The sequence below is a fragment of the Bos taurus genome, chromosome 20, assembly GCF_002263795.3.
Source record: "Bos taurus isolate L1 Dominette 01449 registration number 42190680 breed Hereford chromosome 20, ARS-UCD2.0, whole genome shotgun sequence".
Lineage (NCBI taxonomy): Eukaryota > Metazoa > Chordata > Mammalia > Artiodactyla > Bovidae > Bos > Bos taurus.
In genome coordinates, this window is record NC_037347.1 from 11,421,506 (window position 1) to 11,440,361 (window position 18,856).

Sequence of the window (18,856 nt, forward strand, 5' to 3'; positions counted from 1 at the left end):
GTGTGTGTTGATCTCAAATGGGGAAGAAAGCTGTCTATCAAAATATCTTGTTGACTTGAACTTGGGTTATTTATTCCCTCTTACAGGTGGTATGAAGATTTTTTTTTAAAAGCTCAACTGGATCATTTTGGTTTTGGTTACATTTGAAAACGTAACTACTCTTTTTCAAATAACTCCCATTTCATCAGTCTCTGAAGTCTAAACATTTCCTGTGACTTTTAACATGCTCAACTTGACCAATTTTCTGACCAAAACATGTATCTCTAGTTCAATTGGCTAGGACAAAATTCAGTGTTTCCTTAACACCCTGGTAAAGCTGTTAGAAAAAAAAAAAAAAAGCCAAAAAACCACGGCTTTTCACCTTGCTTTTTCTGCCAGTCAACTTCTAATGACCTACTCTGGGTGTGTAGGAGGATGGACCCTGTGTTGTGTGTAAGACTGATTTCCATGTACAAAGGAAAAATGAAAGTTAAAAAAAAATTTTTTTTCAAGCTTCAAACATTTGGGTGGTGTGTTTCAAGTTAAACTATCGACTGATGAAGATCTAATCTCCTTTCTTTCCCAGAAACATCTTTTCTAGAAATTTTCATAAGCTGCCTCGTTTTGAAGCTGCCTTACACTTCAGATTTTTTCATTTATTAAATATCACGTGGGTATTCTTTGCATAACTGTACATCTGAAAATGCTTCTTCTAAAACTAGATTTTACTTTTGGTTCAAGCACCCAAATCCAGTTAAAACAGTGCAAGGCAAAAAAAATTATCAGTAAAAAGAAAAGAATTGGGAGGGAATAAAGGGTCTAAAAGATTCCAGAAGCTGATGTAGACGATGACTTGCTGGAATGATGGCAAGTAAATTTGTATTTTTATAGTTGTATTCTGTATGGCAACGAGAGAAGGAACTAATAGTTAAGGTACCATTTGGTTAAATTAATGGATGCCATTTATGGTGTGCTAAGAGTTGACTTGAATTGGCTCACAATTCTTCCCAAGTGGTAACACACTGGTAACATGAAACTAATCACGTAGGAATATTTACACTACACTACAAACCAGGGCTTCCTCCCCTTCTCCAAGAATTGGTTTACCAGCACACTACTAAATATAACAATATCATGATGTTGCAAGTGTTACTCACTCAGTTGTGTCTGACTCTTTGCAACCGCATGGACTATACTGTCCATGGAATTCTCCAGTTAAGAATACTGGAGTGGGTTGCCATTTCCTTCTCCAGGGGATCTTCCCAACCCAGGGATCAAACCCGGCAGATTCTTTACAGTGTGGTTATATGGCTCAGCTGGTAAAGAATCCACCTGCAATGCGGGAGACCAGGTTCAATCCCTGGATTGGGAAGATCCCCTGGGGAAGGGAAAGGCTACCCACTCCAGTATTCTGGCCTGGAGAATTCGACGGACAGTACAGTCCATAGGGTCACAAAGAGTCGGACATGACTGAGCGACTTTCACTTTACTTGACAAAAATATGGCATGAAAAGGCAAGCAAGCAAGAAAGGAATGAAGACAGAAAAGAAGGGAAAAGGTCAGAAGAGACCTTTGTTAAATGACAGGTTCATAAGTACTTTTTCATCTAGTCCAGATGAATTAGATGTAGCCAATGGCAAGGGTGGAGAAAGATGACAGATGAGCAGAATCAGAGAAATCCCAAGATGTTTCTCTTCTGTGCAGTTTCTGCAGGTCCAAGAGGCTCATGGCTGTGATGCCAGCCAACGTACCTGCAGGCAGACGGGCACAGACACCTCTGCTCAGGAGACAAACATCAAAGGCCTGCCCACTTACAGAAAGAACACAGAGGGAAGTGTGCATGATTTCTGAGCTCCCTCCAAACCGAGAACGTTGCACGCTTAAGCTCAAGTGTTTTGTGCTTTACCTAAAACGCAAAGGTAAGAACCGTCTTTCCCTCTGTGTATTTCCAGCTCTCTGACACTCACCACAATCAAGAAGCTGTCGTAACTCGGCTGGGTTGCTGGAGCTCTGTGTTCTGTATAGAGTTGAACATTCCAGACCTAGGACACAAAACAGACTGAGTATGCAAAACACAGCTCTCTGGGGAACCTGCAAGCCTGCAGCCAGATAGACATTCCAGTTTTCATCCAGTGTCTATTCGAGATGTGTACGGAGCATTCTTGGAAGTCAGCTCCCACTATTCATCTTATCTGGCATATCAATAATTTTGGCCAAATCATCTGGCCACTGAGGAACAAGTTAATTCTATTTATTAAGATAGGGAGAATTTAAAAGTTTCCATATAGTAACTACACATTAGTATGGAGTGAGAAGTCAGAGCAAGACTATCTCCCCAGGTCACGGCCACAAACAACTTATGTATCCAGCACAGGTGGCAGGAAGTGGATTCAATGAACATCCACGCAACAGATACAAATGATGACACCCACGAGATCAGGCCATAACCTGTGAGCTGATTTCCCTGACCCGTTGGATTACCTTTCTTTTCAATGGCTTCCACGAGCTTGATAAGAAGCGGTGGAGCAACGTCAGGGGGTGCGAACTGCTCTGCAAGGTCTGGGAGAGTGGAAGCTGCAAACAAAAACAATCCTGCGGTTATGTTTGATCGAGGGTAATCCAATGCAGTCAACAGCAGTGAAAACGATCCCAACACGAGGTCATGGACTGCAATCAGGACAGCAGCAAACTCAGGCCAGGAAGAAAGAGAGCGCCTGAGCGGGGCCCTGTGTTTAGAAGGCTCCTCTCAGGCCACCACCCTCCAGCACTGCCTCTTCCCACGGGGTGAGCTGCCTGGGGCACACACCTGCTGCTCCTCTCCTAGGACACGATCAGAGGGCTCCCCAGAAGCCCAGATCCCCTGCCTCAGTGGCTTCTTGGGTCTCTGCCTCAGGCCCATCCTTCTGAGCGCAGACCTAGCTCCGGCATGCCCCACTGGCCCAAGGCATGGGCTGTGGTGGAGGGGAGTGGGCTCAGGATGGAATGGAGTCTGGCCGTACAAGGTTCCGGCGGCGTGGGGCCAAGCCAGGCGCGGACCAGCTCTCCACATGTCACCACGCTCTCAGGCAGAACTCGGAACCCAAGAAATCAAAATTCAGGTCCAGCTTCCTGGTCATTGTGAAGATATAACTGTCAACGTAATAGGATGGAACCGCTTTTATCAAACTGTCTGTCGATGTGATTTTAACTTTCAAATATTCAGATGCAAGTTGGGGCTCCTTTGTGTTTTGTCCCAGGCCCCACAAATGCCATGGTGGGTGTACTATCAAATACAAAAGAGGTCCAAGTCCCCATGGACCTGCTGCTGAAATGCCTTTATTGGCTTACACATGCTTTGGTCAGTTAATATCTTAACACATGTGATACTGTCACAAACTGTTCTTTCCATGCTTTTATTTACATGTTTTACCAAATGATAACAAAAGAAAAAAATCTAATTGGGTGACACACATAATGTCCTTCAACATTTGATAACTGCATTTTTCACTCCAAAAAAATATAAATACCTTTCTTATAAGACACCAGAAGAGGGAGCTAAATATACACACCTCAAATTTCTCAAAATGCAAAATATAGGTAAATGACAGTCTTTATGAAAATACCTAGCTGTGAAGTCTATTTATCAGCCACCCATAAATCACTTTTAGACACTTAAGGTTCATGGCTGTGTGTGTACTCTCACATAGTTTATATAATCTAAGACTAAATATTGAAAACTTCATTTCAATGAGATTTCAGTGGTGTGACTTTTTAAGCCATATATCATGTTAAGCAAATTTCTAATGCAGCCCATCTTTCTAATAGTGAGATAGCACTATTAGAATATCTCACTAATAGTGAGATAGAAAAACAACAGACTCACAAGACAACCACAGTCAAGCAATATTATGTTAAACTTTGACCTCAGAAAATTATTGTTTATGTGATTTTGGAAACCCAGACCCTGTAGTATAAGACCCTTCTATTCCCTGAGACAGTAACGTGATCTTGCCACCTAACTCTGTTAGCCATACCAACTACTGAGGATAAAAGGAGAAGAGCTATATTATGGAAGAAAATCCTATAGGAGCACTCTCCAGAAGAACTTGCTGTGATAGTGGAAATGCTCTATTAGCTGTGCTACCCAGCAAGTGCTCCGAGCACTTGGAATATAACTCCCGCAACAGAGGAAGAGAATTTTTAATGTCTATTGACTTAAAATGAAACAGCTATAAATGACTACTGACCACAGTCCTGAAGAGCACAGTCCCACAGCCTGAACAAGGGCAAGTTTCGTCAAAAGCACATGAAAGATTCCTGAGTTGACTTCGTACTACAAAGACCTCACTGTAAAGCCAGCCCTGAGCACCCAGCATCGGTACATGGGACTCAAGAGTGTGTGAACACAGGGCACGCAAGGTCTATCCCTGAGTCTCCTGGGCCATTTTGTCCTGCTGCAACAGCACTTGAACATACTTGGCACCTCATAAAAACAGGGCAGGCACACTGCTGACTCGCCAGACAGTCACGATGCAGAAAGCGGAGTGGCGACTTCATCTCACCTGTGTTTCCGCCACCAACCTGAGCCTACGGATCACCTGGAGAACTTGTTATGCAGACAGACTGCTGGTAAAACTACAAATCCCCAGAATCAGAATATCCAAGAATGAAGCTAGTTATCTGTTTTAGGTTAGTAATAAGTTTTAGGACAAGACGCTTACTCCTTGAAAGGAAAGTTATGACCAACCTAGACAGCATATTCAAAAGCAGAGACATTACTTTGCCAACAAAGGTCCATCTAGTCAAGGCTATGGTTTTTCCTGTGGTCATGTATGGATGTGAGAGTTGGACTGTGAAGAAGGCTGAGTGCCGAAGAATTGATGCTTTTGAACTGTGGTGTTGGAGAAGACTCTTGAGAGTCCCTTGGACCGCAAGGAGATCCAACCAGTCCATTCTGAAGGAGATCAGCCCTGGGATTTCTTTGGAAGGAATGATGCTAAAGCTGAAACTCCAGTACTTTGGCCACCTCATGCGAAGAGGTGACTCATTGGAAAAGACTCTGATGCTGGGAGGGATTGGGGGCAGGAGGAGAAGGGGACGACAGAGGATGAGATGGCTGGATGGCATCACTGACTCGATGGACGTGAGTCTGAGTGAACTCCGGGAGTTGGTGATGGACAGGGAGGCCTGGCGTGCTGCGATTCATGGGGTCGCAAAGAGTCGGACACGACTGAGCAACTGATCCAATCCCATCTGAATATGAGAAGCAAATCCATGCAAGTGACCCCCAGCCACTGCCTGAAAAAAGGTCCAGCAATGACACTGCCCACATCTGTTAAAATATGAGTACACCTGAAAAGTCCTTAAAATAGAAGTATCTTGGGGTGGGGCGAGGGATACATGAGGAGATTGGGATTAACATATACACACTACTATATATAAAATAATCAAGGACCTACTGTATAGCACAGGGAACTCTACTCAGTATTTGCAGTAACCTATACAGAAGAAAATCTGAAGAAGACTATATATATGTATATATGAAACTGAATTGCTGGCTATGCTGTACACCTGAAATTAACATGATACTGTAAATCAACTATTCTTTAGTAAAAAATGCAAATATCTTGAAAGTTTCTTTTTAACTAGTCTTTTTAATTAAAAGCACTGTAAAAAAAAAAAAACAAAAAACTATAAAAGAGCACAGCATCTCATTTCCTCTGGTAAACTATAAACTACTTCCTTTTGCCTTAGATTGTCAGCTCACAAAAAATATCCTCCCCTACAGATGTCTTCTACACTGAGCAAAATGAAATTTCCTATCAGCACATGTAACAGGAGAAAAACACAAAGGTAGAGATCAGAGGTACAGAAATATTATTAATTAGGACTCACTGTAGCATCTCTGGAGAAGGCAATGGCAACCCACTCCAGTACTCTTGCCTGGCAAATCCTATGGACAGAGGAGCCTGGAAGGCTGCAGTCCATGGGGTCGCTAGGAGTCAGACACGACTGAGCGACTTCACTTTCACTTTTCACTTTCATGCATTGGAGAAGGCAATGGCAACCCACTCCAGTGTTGTTGCCTGGAGAATCCCAGGGACGGGGGAACCTGGTGAGCTGCTGTCTATGGGGTCGCACAGAGTCGGACACAACTGAAGCGACTTAGCAGCAGCAGCAGTAGCATCTCTTAACCTTCTCAAACTTACAGATCTCAGCATACACCGAAGTGCAAAAAGCTAAAGATTAAATAGTAAATACATGAACCCACATATCCGCACAACATTCATCCAACTAACATGTCTAGCTCCTCTTTCTCTTCCCTCATAAATTACACAGGCTTTTTTTTTTTTAATTAAAAAAAAAAAAAAAAGTTAAAGTTGGCAACCAAAGATGGAATTGCTTAATAAACGTTTATCTTCTCCCAGAATCTTATCAACACGATCATTTCTGCAAGCAAATATGAAAGTTAAATTAAGTGATAATTAAAGATTTCACCTAACTGTGATTGAAATGTGTACCCAACAGTTGTTATATTACTGGGCTGCAAATACTACATATAAAATTGTTTCTTCACTTCAGTTTGAAGGAGGGGAAAAAAAATCTTTCCTAAGTCCTTTCAATGTTTCTTTGGCAAAACATGGTAGTTTGCTTTCCATATCCTGAGATGCAAAGTATCATCTGTTTCACTCATACAAGTGCAACGTGAAGTTTCTAAAAAGCACTGTGATGGCTATCAGGTATCTATAACAACACCTTTCTCAAAGTACACCCCAGAATATTTTAAAAAGAAAAATACTAGACGTATGCAGTAGGAAGTACAGGTACTCCTTTGTAACACATCGAATGAATTTATCACTGCATCTTTTTTTTAATATTGAAAAAAGCTTATTACTCAAATGTATAAATCATTACAACTGATTAAAGTTTTGCAATGGGGGTTTTAAAAAGTAAATTTTACAAAGACACAAGGTTTTTAAAAATAACAATGCAAGGATTTCCTATTCTGTAGTACAATATCTATGATTCAGTCCATTTCCCTTTAAAATATTTAAACACAGGGGATGTGAAAGCTTTACCCAAGAAACTTATGAAGTTCACGTTTTCTACTTTGAGTATTAGGATCAATTAACAGTGAAAGTCTAAAAAGCATTTTAAAACAAAGTATTATTTCCACAATCCTAAAATCAACTATTCCTTTAGTTTTATTAAATACTCAAGGTCAATATTTACACTTCTGTTAGATCCCATTTTAAAGAATTTCAGCAGGAAATGACAACTGCTAAGAAGTACCAAATTTGGCAAGTTGTTCTTTGAAAAGTCCTTGATGAAGTACATCATGCAGGTCAATAAACTAAAACATAATGGAACTCATATATACACACACAATATAGAGGTCATATATGGTGACCATTAAACAAAACACAAATTAGCAGAGCGTAATCCTCATACATATGAATTCTCATTTGATTTCACCTTGCAGACAGATTTGTATACCTGAATGAGGAATGTTTTTTTTGTTTTTGACTCCTGCTGTAATCAGTGTAAACGTGTGGAGAGCCAAGTCTACTCTTAAAGCTGGGTGAATTTTAGATTCCTCCACTATAAGCAACACCAGTTTTTCACTTAGCTGAATCACTTTTCATCAAAAGAAATAGGTATTAAAGAGAAAGAAGACAAGAAAGAACAGCAGGAGGCTCTAAAAGTGATGGTGAAGCCAAGATGCATCTTGTTTAAAAAAAAAAAAAAAAGAGGAATCAGCCTTTTACAGGAACACCAATGAACTAGTCATACTGTTTAAGAGCCCACTCATTGGAAAAGACCCTGATGCTGGGGAAGATTGAGGGCAGGAAAAGGGGGCGACCAAAGGATGAGATGGTTGGATGGCGTCACCGACTCAATGGACGTGAGTCTGAGCAAACTCCAGGAGACAGTGAAGGACAGGGAAGCCTGGCATGCTGCAGTTCCACGGGATCACGGTCAGATGCCACTGAGCGACTGAACAACAAACTAATGAACCTGTCCCAGGTTGTAGAAAAGAATTCTTGAGGACATGTCAGTCAGTCAGTTCAGTCACTCAGTCATGTCCGACTCTTTGCAACCCCATGGACTTCAGCACACCAGGCTTCCCTGTCCATCACCAACTCCCAGTGCTTGCTCAAACTCATCAGATGCTGCCTTTCCCACTAGTTCTATTTCCCCCCCTTTGCCCTGGCGACAACCAATCGCATGCACAGGAGAGAGCCTTCCCTCCCGAAGCAGGCCCTTCCCAAATCACTAACATGGACAGGCCTGAACAGTCCTTGGGCGCCAGTGGTGTGTGGGAGACAGTGGCATTCCTCACGATCAGTGGTGCCAACGCCGCTACAAAGTGCAAGATGAAACCAGCACACAGCTGCACCTTTTGGAGGCCTTCTCCATAAAAAAAGATATTTTAGAATTAGGGCCTGGCAGGGACGAATGGAAAATTTAGGCTGAAATTCTGGGACTCCAGAAACGGCCCAAGCCAAGTATTTCATTACTGATGGAAGCAGCTTGGAAGTACATAAAAAGCTGCCACTTACCTTTTAAAATGTAGTACAAATAAACAGAAAAGAAAGTATATGCAAACTGTGGATCAATATTAAATCAAGATGCTTGCCTATTAACTGTTGCTCAATCAAAACTTTTTTCCACCTGGAACAATCTCTCTCAGTCTTTCAAATGAAAAATGGACATTCTGGTAGGCTAAAATCTAACAAATCCCAATAATACTTTTCTTAAATAAACCTTATAAGCACATTCATACTTTATGCTTATAATGGTTAGTACTCTGAACGTTTAAACTTCTCAAGTTCCACGGGCAAAGCCATAACAAATGCTGGCTAAGGCAATGCAGAAAAAAGCTAAACAAAACAAACAAACCCCACAAAAATAAAATAATCATGAGTTCCTTAACTCTGTAACTGTTTAATCAGCAGTATAGAGAAATTACTAAAAGCACAACTTTAAAGCCAAAGAGACCTGGGTTTTAATCTTGGTTTTGCCACTTACTGAGTATAATCTTGGGTATGTTAATTAACTTGAACCCCAGTTTCTTCACCTGTAAAATGGGAATAATTTTAAGTGTAGCAAGGATTAAATGAATAATACATAAACAAACACGGGTAAGCACAGTGCCTAGAATGTAGCAAGCACAAGCTAATGGGTAGCTATTATTAATTTTGAATTATCCATTTAATCTTTTTTATTATTATTCATAGTTTTTTAAAATACCTAAAAGCAATGGTAAGTTTTAACACCAGAAATTATTAATTAAGACAGAATTCTCAACAGTTTTTTTTTTTAACATGGCAAACAGGAAATATTTAATTAGAGTAGATATCTGCATTTTGCCTTTCCATATATAACACTCAGTATCTTTTCAGAAATCATATCTAAATTATCACATGATTTTCACTACAGCGCACTTTTTCCCTGTTAGGACTATCTATTTGAGCTACTATGTTTCAGTTTTCTGAATGTAAAGGAAAGATGTGGTTGGAATGATACTGAACTTGGTGTAAACTAGGATTTTTCTTTTGGAGTAGGAGGAAGAAAAAAAATACAAGCAACTGAAAATGGGAGTAGAAAGTAAATGTCAAAGGAAATCTTCAGCCATAACTACACTATTTTTAGGCATAACTAGTTGGGGGGAATTAAAGAGTTGTCAATAGATTTAAATAAGAAGTTTGCAAATCTTTTCAGATCCCGTAATTAGTCTTTAATACCTTTAAGTTTTATCTTCTCCCATTTATCTCTTCTGCTCCACAGCTGAAAAAAGGGATCTGAGATCCTCTGCCCATCAATTTATTTCTAGACAAGAGACTAGTCCAGGAAACAAACAGCAGGCAAAGACTTTATTAAACATAAGCAGACATTACAGTTTCGCTTCTGATGGCCTTGGCTGAAGTCTCAGCATTGAGATAATTGAAATGCAAGATTACACTTAATCTTTGACAGGCTAGCCTAATTAATTGTGATTCTTATCACCTAAATTGGAGTCTGATTTAAAGATTACCATTTATAGCATATAGCAAATTAAGATGCTGGGCAAGAGATAAATGGGGAAGAGAAAAAGACTTCTCCCTCTCCCCACACGGAAAATAATTTGTAGTTGAGTCCCTAGGATCTGGGAGCCTAATGGTTTATAAGAAAAGTTGGGATCCTTTGGTTGGTTGGCTTAGAAAGATTTCATACAAAGTGTGCTGAGAGGCCCCAAAAGGGAAGGAAAGAGAAGAACCGTGTGACTCAAACCCAACGGACGCTTGACCATTTATTGAGTGAATGACTATTACTGAACATCAGTCAGGAATCACACTGCCACACTAAGTATTTTACAGACAGGCTTTCACTTATTTTTTATAGCAGTTCCTTATCACCCTCAATTTAAAGGCGAGGAGACGGAGAGAAATGAAGTCATTTAATCACAAACCTCCTGAATAGTGTCCCTGAGTCCAGCTTGGGCCTGTTTCTCTTCACCAGAATCTTATTTTTTCTTTTCAAAGACAGAAACCTGTGATAAGTTTCTCCGAATCTCCCACCAAGGCTCCCTAGTTTAAGGGTAACTGCAGCAAGGGAGTCACGTGACACACAGTGGCTGCTCCCCAAGTGGGCAGCTGTAGTATTGATACTCTCTGGTGTCTTCAAGTAAAATGACTCTAATAACACCAGTTTTTGCACTCCCCACCAAATAAACAAAGGATGTTCAAGCTACCACGCGACTGCACTCATCTCACACTCTAGCAGAGTAATGCTCAAAATTCTCCAAGCCAGGCTTCAACAGTATGTGAACCCTGAACTTCCAGATGTTCAAATTGGATTTAGAAAAGGCAGAAGAACCAGAGATCAAATTGCCAACATCCATTGGATCATCAAAAAAGCAAGAGAGTTCCAGGAAAACATCTGCTTCTGATTTTTTGACTACACCAAAGCCTTTGACTGTGTGGATCACAATAAACTGTGGAAAATTCTGAAAGAGATGGGAATACCAGACCACCTTACCTGCCTTCTGAGAAATCTGTATGCAGGTCAACAAGCAACAGTTAAAACTGGATATGGAACAACAGACTGGTTCCAAATTGGGAAACAAGTATGTAAAGGCTGTATATTGTTACCCTGTTTATGTAACTTATATGCAGAGTACATCATGCGAAATGGCGGGCTGGATGAAGCACAAGCTGGAATCATGATTGCCGGGAGAAATATCAATAACCTCAGATATGCAGATGACACCACCCTTATGGCAGAAAGCGAACTAAAGAGCCTCTTGATAAAAGTGAAAGAGGAGGGCAAAAAACTTGGCTTAAAACTCAACATTCAGAAAACTAAGATCATGGCATCCGGTCCCATCACTTCATGGCAAATAGATGGGGAAACAGTGGAAATGGTGACAGACGTTTTTTGGGCTCCAAAATCACTGCAGATGGTGACTGCAGCCATGAAATTAAAAGACTCTTGCTCCTTGGAAGACAAGCTATGACCAACCTAGACAGCAGCTTAAAAAGCAGAGACATTACCAGTACACAACAAAGGTCTGTGTAGTCAAAGCTATGGTTTTTCCCGTTGTCACATATGGATGTGCTGCTGCTGCTGCTAAGTCACTTCAGTCGTGTCCGACTCTGTTCGACCCCATAGTCGGCAGCCCACCAGGCTCCCCCGTCCCTGGGATTCTCCAGGCAAGAACATTGGAGTGGGTTGCCATTTCCTTCTCCAATGCATTAAAGTGAAAAGTGAAAGTGAAAGACGCTCAGTCATATCCGACTTTTAGCGACTCCATGGACTGCAGCCTAACAGGCTCCTCCATCCATGAGATTTTCCAGGCAAAAGTACTGGAGTGGGATGCCACTGCCTTCTCCAGTATGTATGTGAGAGTTGGACTATAAAGAAAGCTGAGCACCAAAGAATTGATGCTTTTGAACCGTGGTGTTGGAGAAGACTCTTGAGAATCCCTTGGACTGCAAGGAGATTGAACCAATCAACCAGTTAATCAATCCATAAAGGAAATCAGTCCCAAATGTTCACTAGAAGGACTGATGCCGAAGTTCCAATACTTTGGCCACCTGACGCAAAGAACTGACTCACTGGACAAGACCCTGATGCTGGGAAAGACTGAAGGCAGAAGGAGAAGGGGACCACAGAGGATGAGATGGTTGGATGGCATCACTGACTCAAAGGACATGAGTTTGAGCAAGCTCCGGGAGTTGGTGATGGACAGGGAGGCCTGGAGTGCTGCAGTCCATGGGGTAGCAAAGAGTTGAACATGACTGAGCGACTGAACTGAAATGACCAAATAAAGAAGCCAGTAGTACATTGCCCCTCACTAGAAAATACCCTGAACTTCAGATCCTGACTGTCCTAAAAAAATAATGGGAGCCCCGTTAATAACATGAGGGAGGTGGGGGCTCCAGGTGAGTCATGCTCTCTCTCTCAGGGGCAGGGTGGACCATAGAGGCACACCCTTCTCTCCCACTTTCATCTGATAATAGATTTCACAGTCAAGTGCAGAAAAAGTAAGAAATGCTTTATGTAGGCTCTTTCAACGAAACTTGAGAGGCACCAACCTCATAAGAATCAAAGGATCCTCTCATCAGGAGAGGGCTAAGGTAAACGAGAAACCGAACAGAAAGATACTACTGGGGAAACCGGAGGCCAGAATGAAGCATCTCAGTGGAGGCTGGAACCTTATAACTAACAGTGTAGAAGCAGGACATTACCCGACCAAGGAGGGAGTGCAGAGGGGGCTCCTGCCAAAGAGGCAAAGCTGTCCAGCGAAGCCGTTTTAAGAAAGCCTGGATGGAAATCAGAGAAAAGAACCACTAGATTCACTCCAGTAACTAAAGAGAGCAGGGCTTTTTCTCTGACAATTTTGAATATGCCAGAAAGAACTGTACAGTGAATATGAACATCCTAGATTTTATTATTAACATTTTACTGTATTTAATTACATATCTTTCCGTCTGCCTATTTTACTTTTTTGGATGAATCTCAAAATAAGTTGCAGAAATCAGTTGCCATGGACTGAACCACATCCCTCCAAATTAATATGTTGAAGCCTTACTTCCAACGTGATATTTGGAGATGGAACCTTTGGGAGGTAATTAAACTGAGATAAAATTATAAGGGTGGGGGCCATCACGATGGGATTAGTGCCCTTGTAAGAAGAGATACCAGAGAGCCCCAATATGTGCTGAAGTCACTCCAGTCATGTCCAGCTCTTTGCAACCCCATGGACTGCAGCCCTCCAGGCTCCTTTGTCTATGGGATTCTCCAGGCAAGAATACTGGAGTGGGTGGCTATTTCCTTCTCCAGGGGATCTTTCTGACCCAGGGATCAAACTCACGTCTCTCATGTCTCCTGTGTTGGCAGCTGGGTTCTTTTTACCACTAGTGCCCCCCCTAATATGTGAGAACACAAAACAAGCTACTGTACACAGTCCAGGAAAGGGCCCCCGCCAGAACTCAACCACACTGGCACCTGGATCTCAGACTTTCAGCCACATGACCTGAACTGAGAAACTACTTTTTTTTGTTGCTATTTAAGCCACTTTGATATGGTATTTTGTCATGACAAACTGAGCCACCTAACACATCAACACACTATACCCAAAGAGAGGAAAGAAGCTATAAATCTAGGCGGGGGGGGGAGGGTGGTGGAAATCAATGCTAAATACCAATTCTATAGTTATTTAGTAAACGTCCTCTGTGTCAGATAGAATATTCCCCATGGCAGCCATTTGGGGCAGTGCTTCCTGAACTTTAATGTGTATTAATAACCTGATTCAGTAGATCAGGGTGAGGTTCGGGATTCTGCATTTCCAGCAAGCTCCCAACTGATGCCCAGCTGCTGGTCCTCAGACCACTCTGAATAGCAAGGATTGGGCCCACCAATTGGAGAGAGAAAATCCAGATCACTGTGGGAGACAAACTCTCAACAATTAACCTTCACACACTGATAACTTGTTGCTTAAATTGCTCTGGGCTTCACAGGCTGATCTTATACCAGATCCCACAGCACAATATCCAAATATGTGTCAGGCAGGTGATGGGTCTGGCTCTCAATTCTAATTAGATCTGCTATCATACCCAATTAAGTATCAGAAGAGAGAGATGAGCATTTTTCTTCTCTTCCAAGGTGAAGGATCACCAGCAGAATGGAGACCAAGGTGTGATTTTATGACTGTTGCTCTGTGCCTCTGTGTACCATTGTGTGGGAAGAGATCACTAAGTCTCAACGTGTCCAAGGTCCCACAGAAGTTCAGGCCAAGGGCTAGAACCCAGTCCTGAGGCCCACACAAGAGCTTTTCCTACCTTGCCACATTCAGAGGACTCAGCTTGTTAAACTGCAGGGTGGGTGGGAGGGAGGAAGGTAAGGAAACATTAGAAAAGCTGACCTGACAAGTTACTCCTACTACAAACAGTGGTTTCTATGTACTGAACAATTAGTGTTGGAAACTGCTCAGCACTTGATGTGCTTCACCTCATTTAGTGTGCAGAACTCTGTGTGGAATTATGATTGTCCCCATTTTACAGAGGAGGAAACCGAGGCCAAGTTCAGCACGTTGGCCATAAAACCACTCCATGAACCTCATTTCCTCCTTACGCAGACATGCTGCATATGCCTTTCTGGAGGTTACGAGCCACGAGAAGCAGGGGGAATATCCTTGCAGGAAGCCAGTGGTAAAGCACTTGGCAACAGGAGACACCCACAGCTACACCCCTTACTGACAACAGGTGCGACTGTTCAACCTGAGCTTGGACTAGAGGGCCAGCTTCTCACCATCACCTCAGCTTTATCAGGACTGAACCCTCGCCAGTCTACTCAGCCAGGCTAAATATTCTCAGGACAGCATTTATTAAATGTTTTCTCATAAGGCTAAACTAAGCACATTCTTCCCCAAGGATGTAATGGGTTTTATTTTGCTAAATATAGCTGACTAACTTATCACTTTCTGCAAGATACAAATGGACTTATTTTGGTTAATCATCAGACGGGGAGAGGGCCCCGCGAATAATTTACCAAAAAAAAAAAAAAATTAAAGATTTACATAGTAACTTATATTTCAGAGAGTCCAAGATGAAATATTAATGTCATATGCCTGCTTAATAAGGATAAGGGAGTTAAAATGCTCATGATCAAAGAGGCAGAGAAAAGGAAAAAGATGATGTGTCCACAGGATTACAAAGAAAAAGGTGAGAAAGACAAGGGACCTGAAAATAACTGAATAGATATACCCTGTCAGCTAACAGAGAAAATTAAGCAAGCAAGAGGTAACTTAATCATGCTTTTTGATTAAATGTGTTTTTTTTTAAATCACGGAAAACTAAGCAATTCATATATACAATAAAGGATAGCAACTGTGAGATAAAAGCAAACACAACCATTAACAATTGTGCGAGGAATCAAGAGTTTTTAAAAAATAAGAGTCATACTTTTACAACCTCAGACAAATGTAAGTAATTCTGGTGGGTTAATAAATTCTCCGTTTTCACAATGTACAACAATCATTTGTGAAATGAACACAAGGCTATTCACCCCTCAGCTAAAGAAGTCCATGGGCTTGCTCTGGATGTAAATTTCTTTTTAAGGATAACAATTTTAGATGGGTCAGTATTGGCAGCAGTTGGATCCTATCATTAAATTCTCAAAAAAGCACAGGGTATAATAAATAGTACTATGCTACAGAGACTTAATTGTGCCAGACCAATCTACCATCTTCTTTCCCCCTAAACTGTGACCAAAAAAAAAAAAAAAAAAAACCCAGAAAAACGAGAAACAAAAAAACCAACTGTGATATACAGGAGGTCCTACAGATAGAACAGAAGCAAAATATAAAATGAATTAATTACAGAAAGAAATCTGACTACGTTTCCCAAAAGACCAGAAGTGAGCTAAAAAATACAGATTTTTTAGGTATATTTTTAGTAATTGCTTAAAAGTCAGCAAGGACAACGTGGTTTTGTCAAATATTATAATACAATACGTGGTCAAAGAAAAGGAGTGAATAAGCTTAACCCAGATACAGAAGTATTCAATCAGTCATAGTCATCAACATCTTAGATTAACAGAAAATACACTGTTAACAATTTGCAGATATCACCGTGTTTAAGCGTCCCAGTGAAAAGTGAGATTGGTCAGAAAAACCCTGGTTTCCTACAGTTGAAAGACCTGTGACGTTGTCATGAAAAAGGACTCAGCCGCCTCTCTTAACCACCAGAACCATCTGCACTCCGCTCGGTTACACCACTCTGTCTTCAGCTGAAAGGGGAGCGACAGGGCCTGAACCACAGGAGCCGGTTGTGTACATTTTGTTCTTCTAGATTAGGCCTCAGTAACTTTATGAATTATGAGCTGTCAAGTACTTTTTCATCTGCTATAGAATATGCTTCTTAGAAATTGTGGCTATAAATAAGTCAACAGATGTTTTCTGCTGACTTCAACAGGAGCTTTTAAAAGGGGCTAAACCTAAGCGAATTAATCCAAAAGGCTGTAGAAGGTTTCCCCCTGTTGGTCACTTTTTGCATTAGTCTTTTAAAGACTAAAGGCTTTCATTTCAGCCTGTAAAATACTTTCTGGGCATTACTTGAATGTAATTTATTAAAGAAACTGAAAATCAGGGTCCTAAAATACATTGCTGGACTTTCCGTGACTTCTGTTTAAAAAAAAGCAAACCAAACACTATTAAAATGCCATACCTATGCAAGACTGTTACTGTATCATGAAAAGCAACCCAGAAGCCACTGTGTCATAGTAAGGAAAAAAAAAGACAACAGGCAAGGACATGAGTTCTAGATCTGTAAGTAACACATTGGGAACTTTGGGAAAGATATTTAATACCTCTGGGTCTTCACTTCTGTATCAATGAAGTGGTAAGGATTAGATAAATTCTAAAGTAACTACTAGTCCTTAAAATTCCATGATTTGAAGATAAAAGTCAAGGAGATTATATGCCCAATATAAAATACTAAATTGCACTTAATCATAAATTACTGTAAAAATAACTATATTCCAGTTAGCCACCATGTTGCTGTAAATCTGAAAAAAAATCACAGGTACCTGGGAGATGGCTGGTGTTGGCCCCAAGCAAAAACTTACGTTAAATAACCGGGTGGGGGGTAAATTAAATAAAGTAAGTAGGAAAATGGCAACATTTAGTTGTATTTCATTCTTATACTTTAACCCATCATTTCCAAAAGAGGAGGGGAAACTTTTTTGAAAGTGTTTTTAAGTGAGATATAAACTTCCACTTTTCCAGAATGAATAGTAAATTCAAAAAGAACTAAAACCTCTCTCCCATTTGTGTGAGTGGATCTAATGGAAGACGACGAACCACATGTTCTTAAGTGTACTCCACAGTCACTGCTGCTGCAAGTCAGGGAATCTAACACTAAATGGTTTCTATCCAGCAGTCTTCAACCTTTGTGGCACCAGAGACTGGTTTTGTGGAAGACAATTTTTCCATGGACAGGCGGTGCGGGTGTTTGGATGATTCAAGCGCATTTTAATTCTATTATTACCACATCAGCTCCACCTCAGATCATCAGGCATCAGATTGCAGAGGTTGTGGACCCCTGCTGTATACCACGATTAAAGGGGGCAGAGGTGGGGAGGAAAGATCGTGAAATTAAGAGTGAGGGTCAGGCCAAGTGAGGAAGGGAGGGGAGGAGGGAGCAGTCACTGGCTTAGACTGTTCTAGTCATCTAGGTCACTTCCTAGTCATGGTAACAGCCTTGCAAAGTCCATCCGTCTCACTGTGTATGTGGGAAAGACACAGGTTAGGTGGCTAGAGCAAGGTCAACTGACTAAAGTTTGGCAGAGCAGATACTATAACCCATGTCTGTCTGAATCCAAGGGCCCTGCTCATTCTACTTCACCTGTGATTTTCCTCCAGGGAGTTTTCTCCTGTTCACCCTCTTCTGGGGTCTCCCTGGTGGCTCAGCCAGTAACAAATCTGCCTACAGTGCAGGAGACCCAGGTTTGATCCCTGGGTCTGGAAGATCCCCTGGCAAAGGAAATGGCAACCCACTCCAGTATTCTTACCTGGAAAAATCCCAGAGGCAGAGGAGCCTGGCAGGCTACAGACCATGGGGTTGCAAAGAGTAGGACACGACTGAGTAAGCGCACGTGCGTGCACACACACATACGCACACACACACACCCTCTTCTGAGTTTCTGAATTAAGTTGCTTGTAAACCCAGTTCCTTTCAACACCTTGAGATTTCTGACCAAAGCACACTGGGCTCCAGTAAATGGGAGTCCATGCAAAATCAGCTTGCGATCTATGCTGTGCACTCAGTGAATACAAATGTCAGTGAAAAAACAGGTAAAGGGACAGAATTAGATGCTCAGAAGAAATTGCTCTGTTTCCCAAATCCTAGATCTTTGTAAGTTTACCCAGTCCCCTCTGGATTTGGGGCTTGCCATTCAGTCATTTGAAAAATGGTACATTTTCAAAAATGTGGCAGTAGGAATAATCCCAAATCACACAAGATCAGGAAAAAATCATTCAAGATTGCTTAGTAGCTGAGGCTCTCATTACCGTGACAGCAATAATAACAATAGGTAACACTTATGATGTGCCAGATACTGTGCTAAGTTATTTTACTGAAATTATCTGATTATGATAATCAAATATTCTATCTGTATTCTCATTTTACACAGAAGAAAACGGAGGCTCAGAGAGGTTAAGAGCTTTGCCCAGGCTCACACAGCTGTACCAGTCAGAGCCAGGACTTAATTGAGAAGGGTTATCTGGTTTGGAGAACCAACCAGCAGTTCCCTTGCAAAGGGTTCTTCTGCACTGTCACTCCCCCCGAAGACACAGGGCACATGGCTTCTTTAAAGACTGCACCTTTTCTTGTCTACTCTGGAAACTGGTACA

At 41.4% G+C, this 18,856-nt stretch overlaps 1 protein-coding gene across 3 annotated transcripts in view; it reads right to left on the reverse strand.

The window, feature by feature from the left end:
* PIK3R1 (phosphoinositide-3-kinase regulatory subunit 1) overlaps window positions 1-18,856 on the reverse strand; it is a 95,397-nt gene that overhangs the window by 25,896 nt on the left and 50,645 nt on the right. For all 3 annotated transcript variants that reach the window (XM_005221436.5, XM_024981213.2, NM_174575.1), the window contains 2 exon segments: window positions 2,461-2,553; window positions 1,947-2,021 (listed from right to left, as the gene is read on the reverse strand). In XM_005221436.5, coding sequence (XP_005221493.1) covers window positions 1,947-2,021; window positions 2,461-2,553 — 168 coding nt within the window.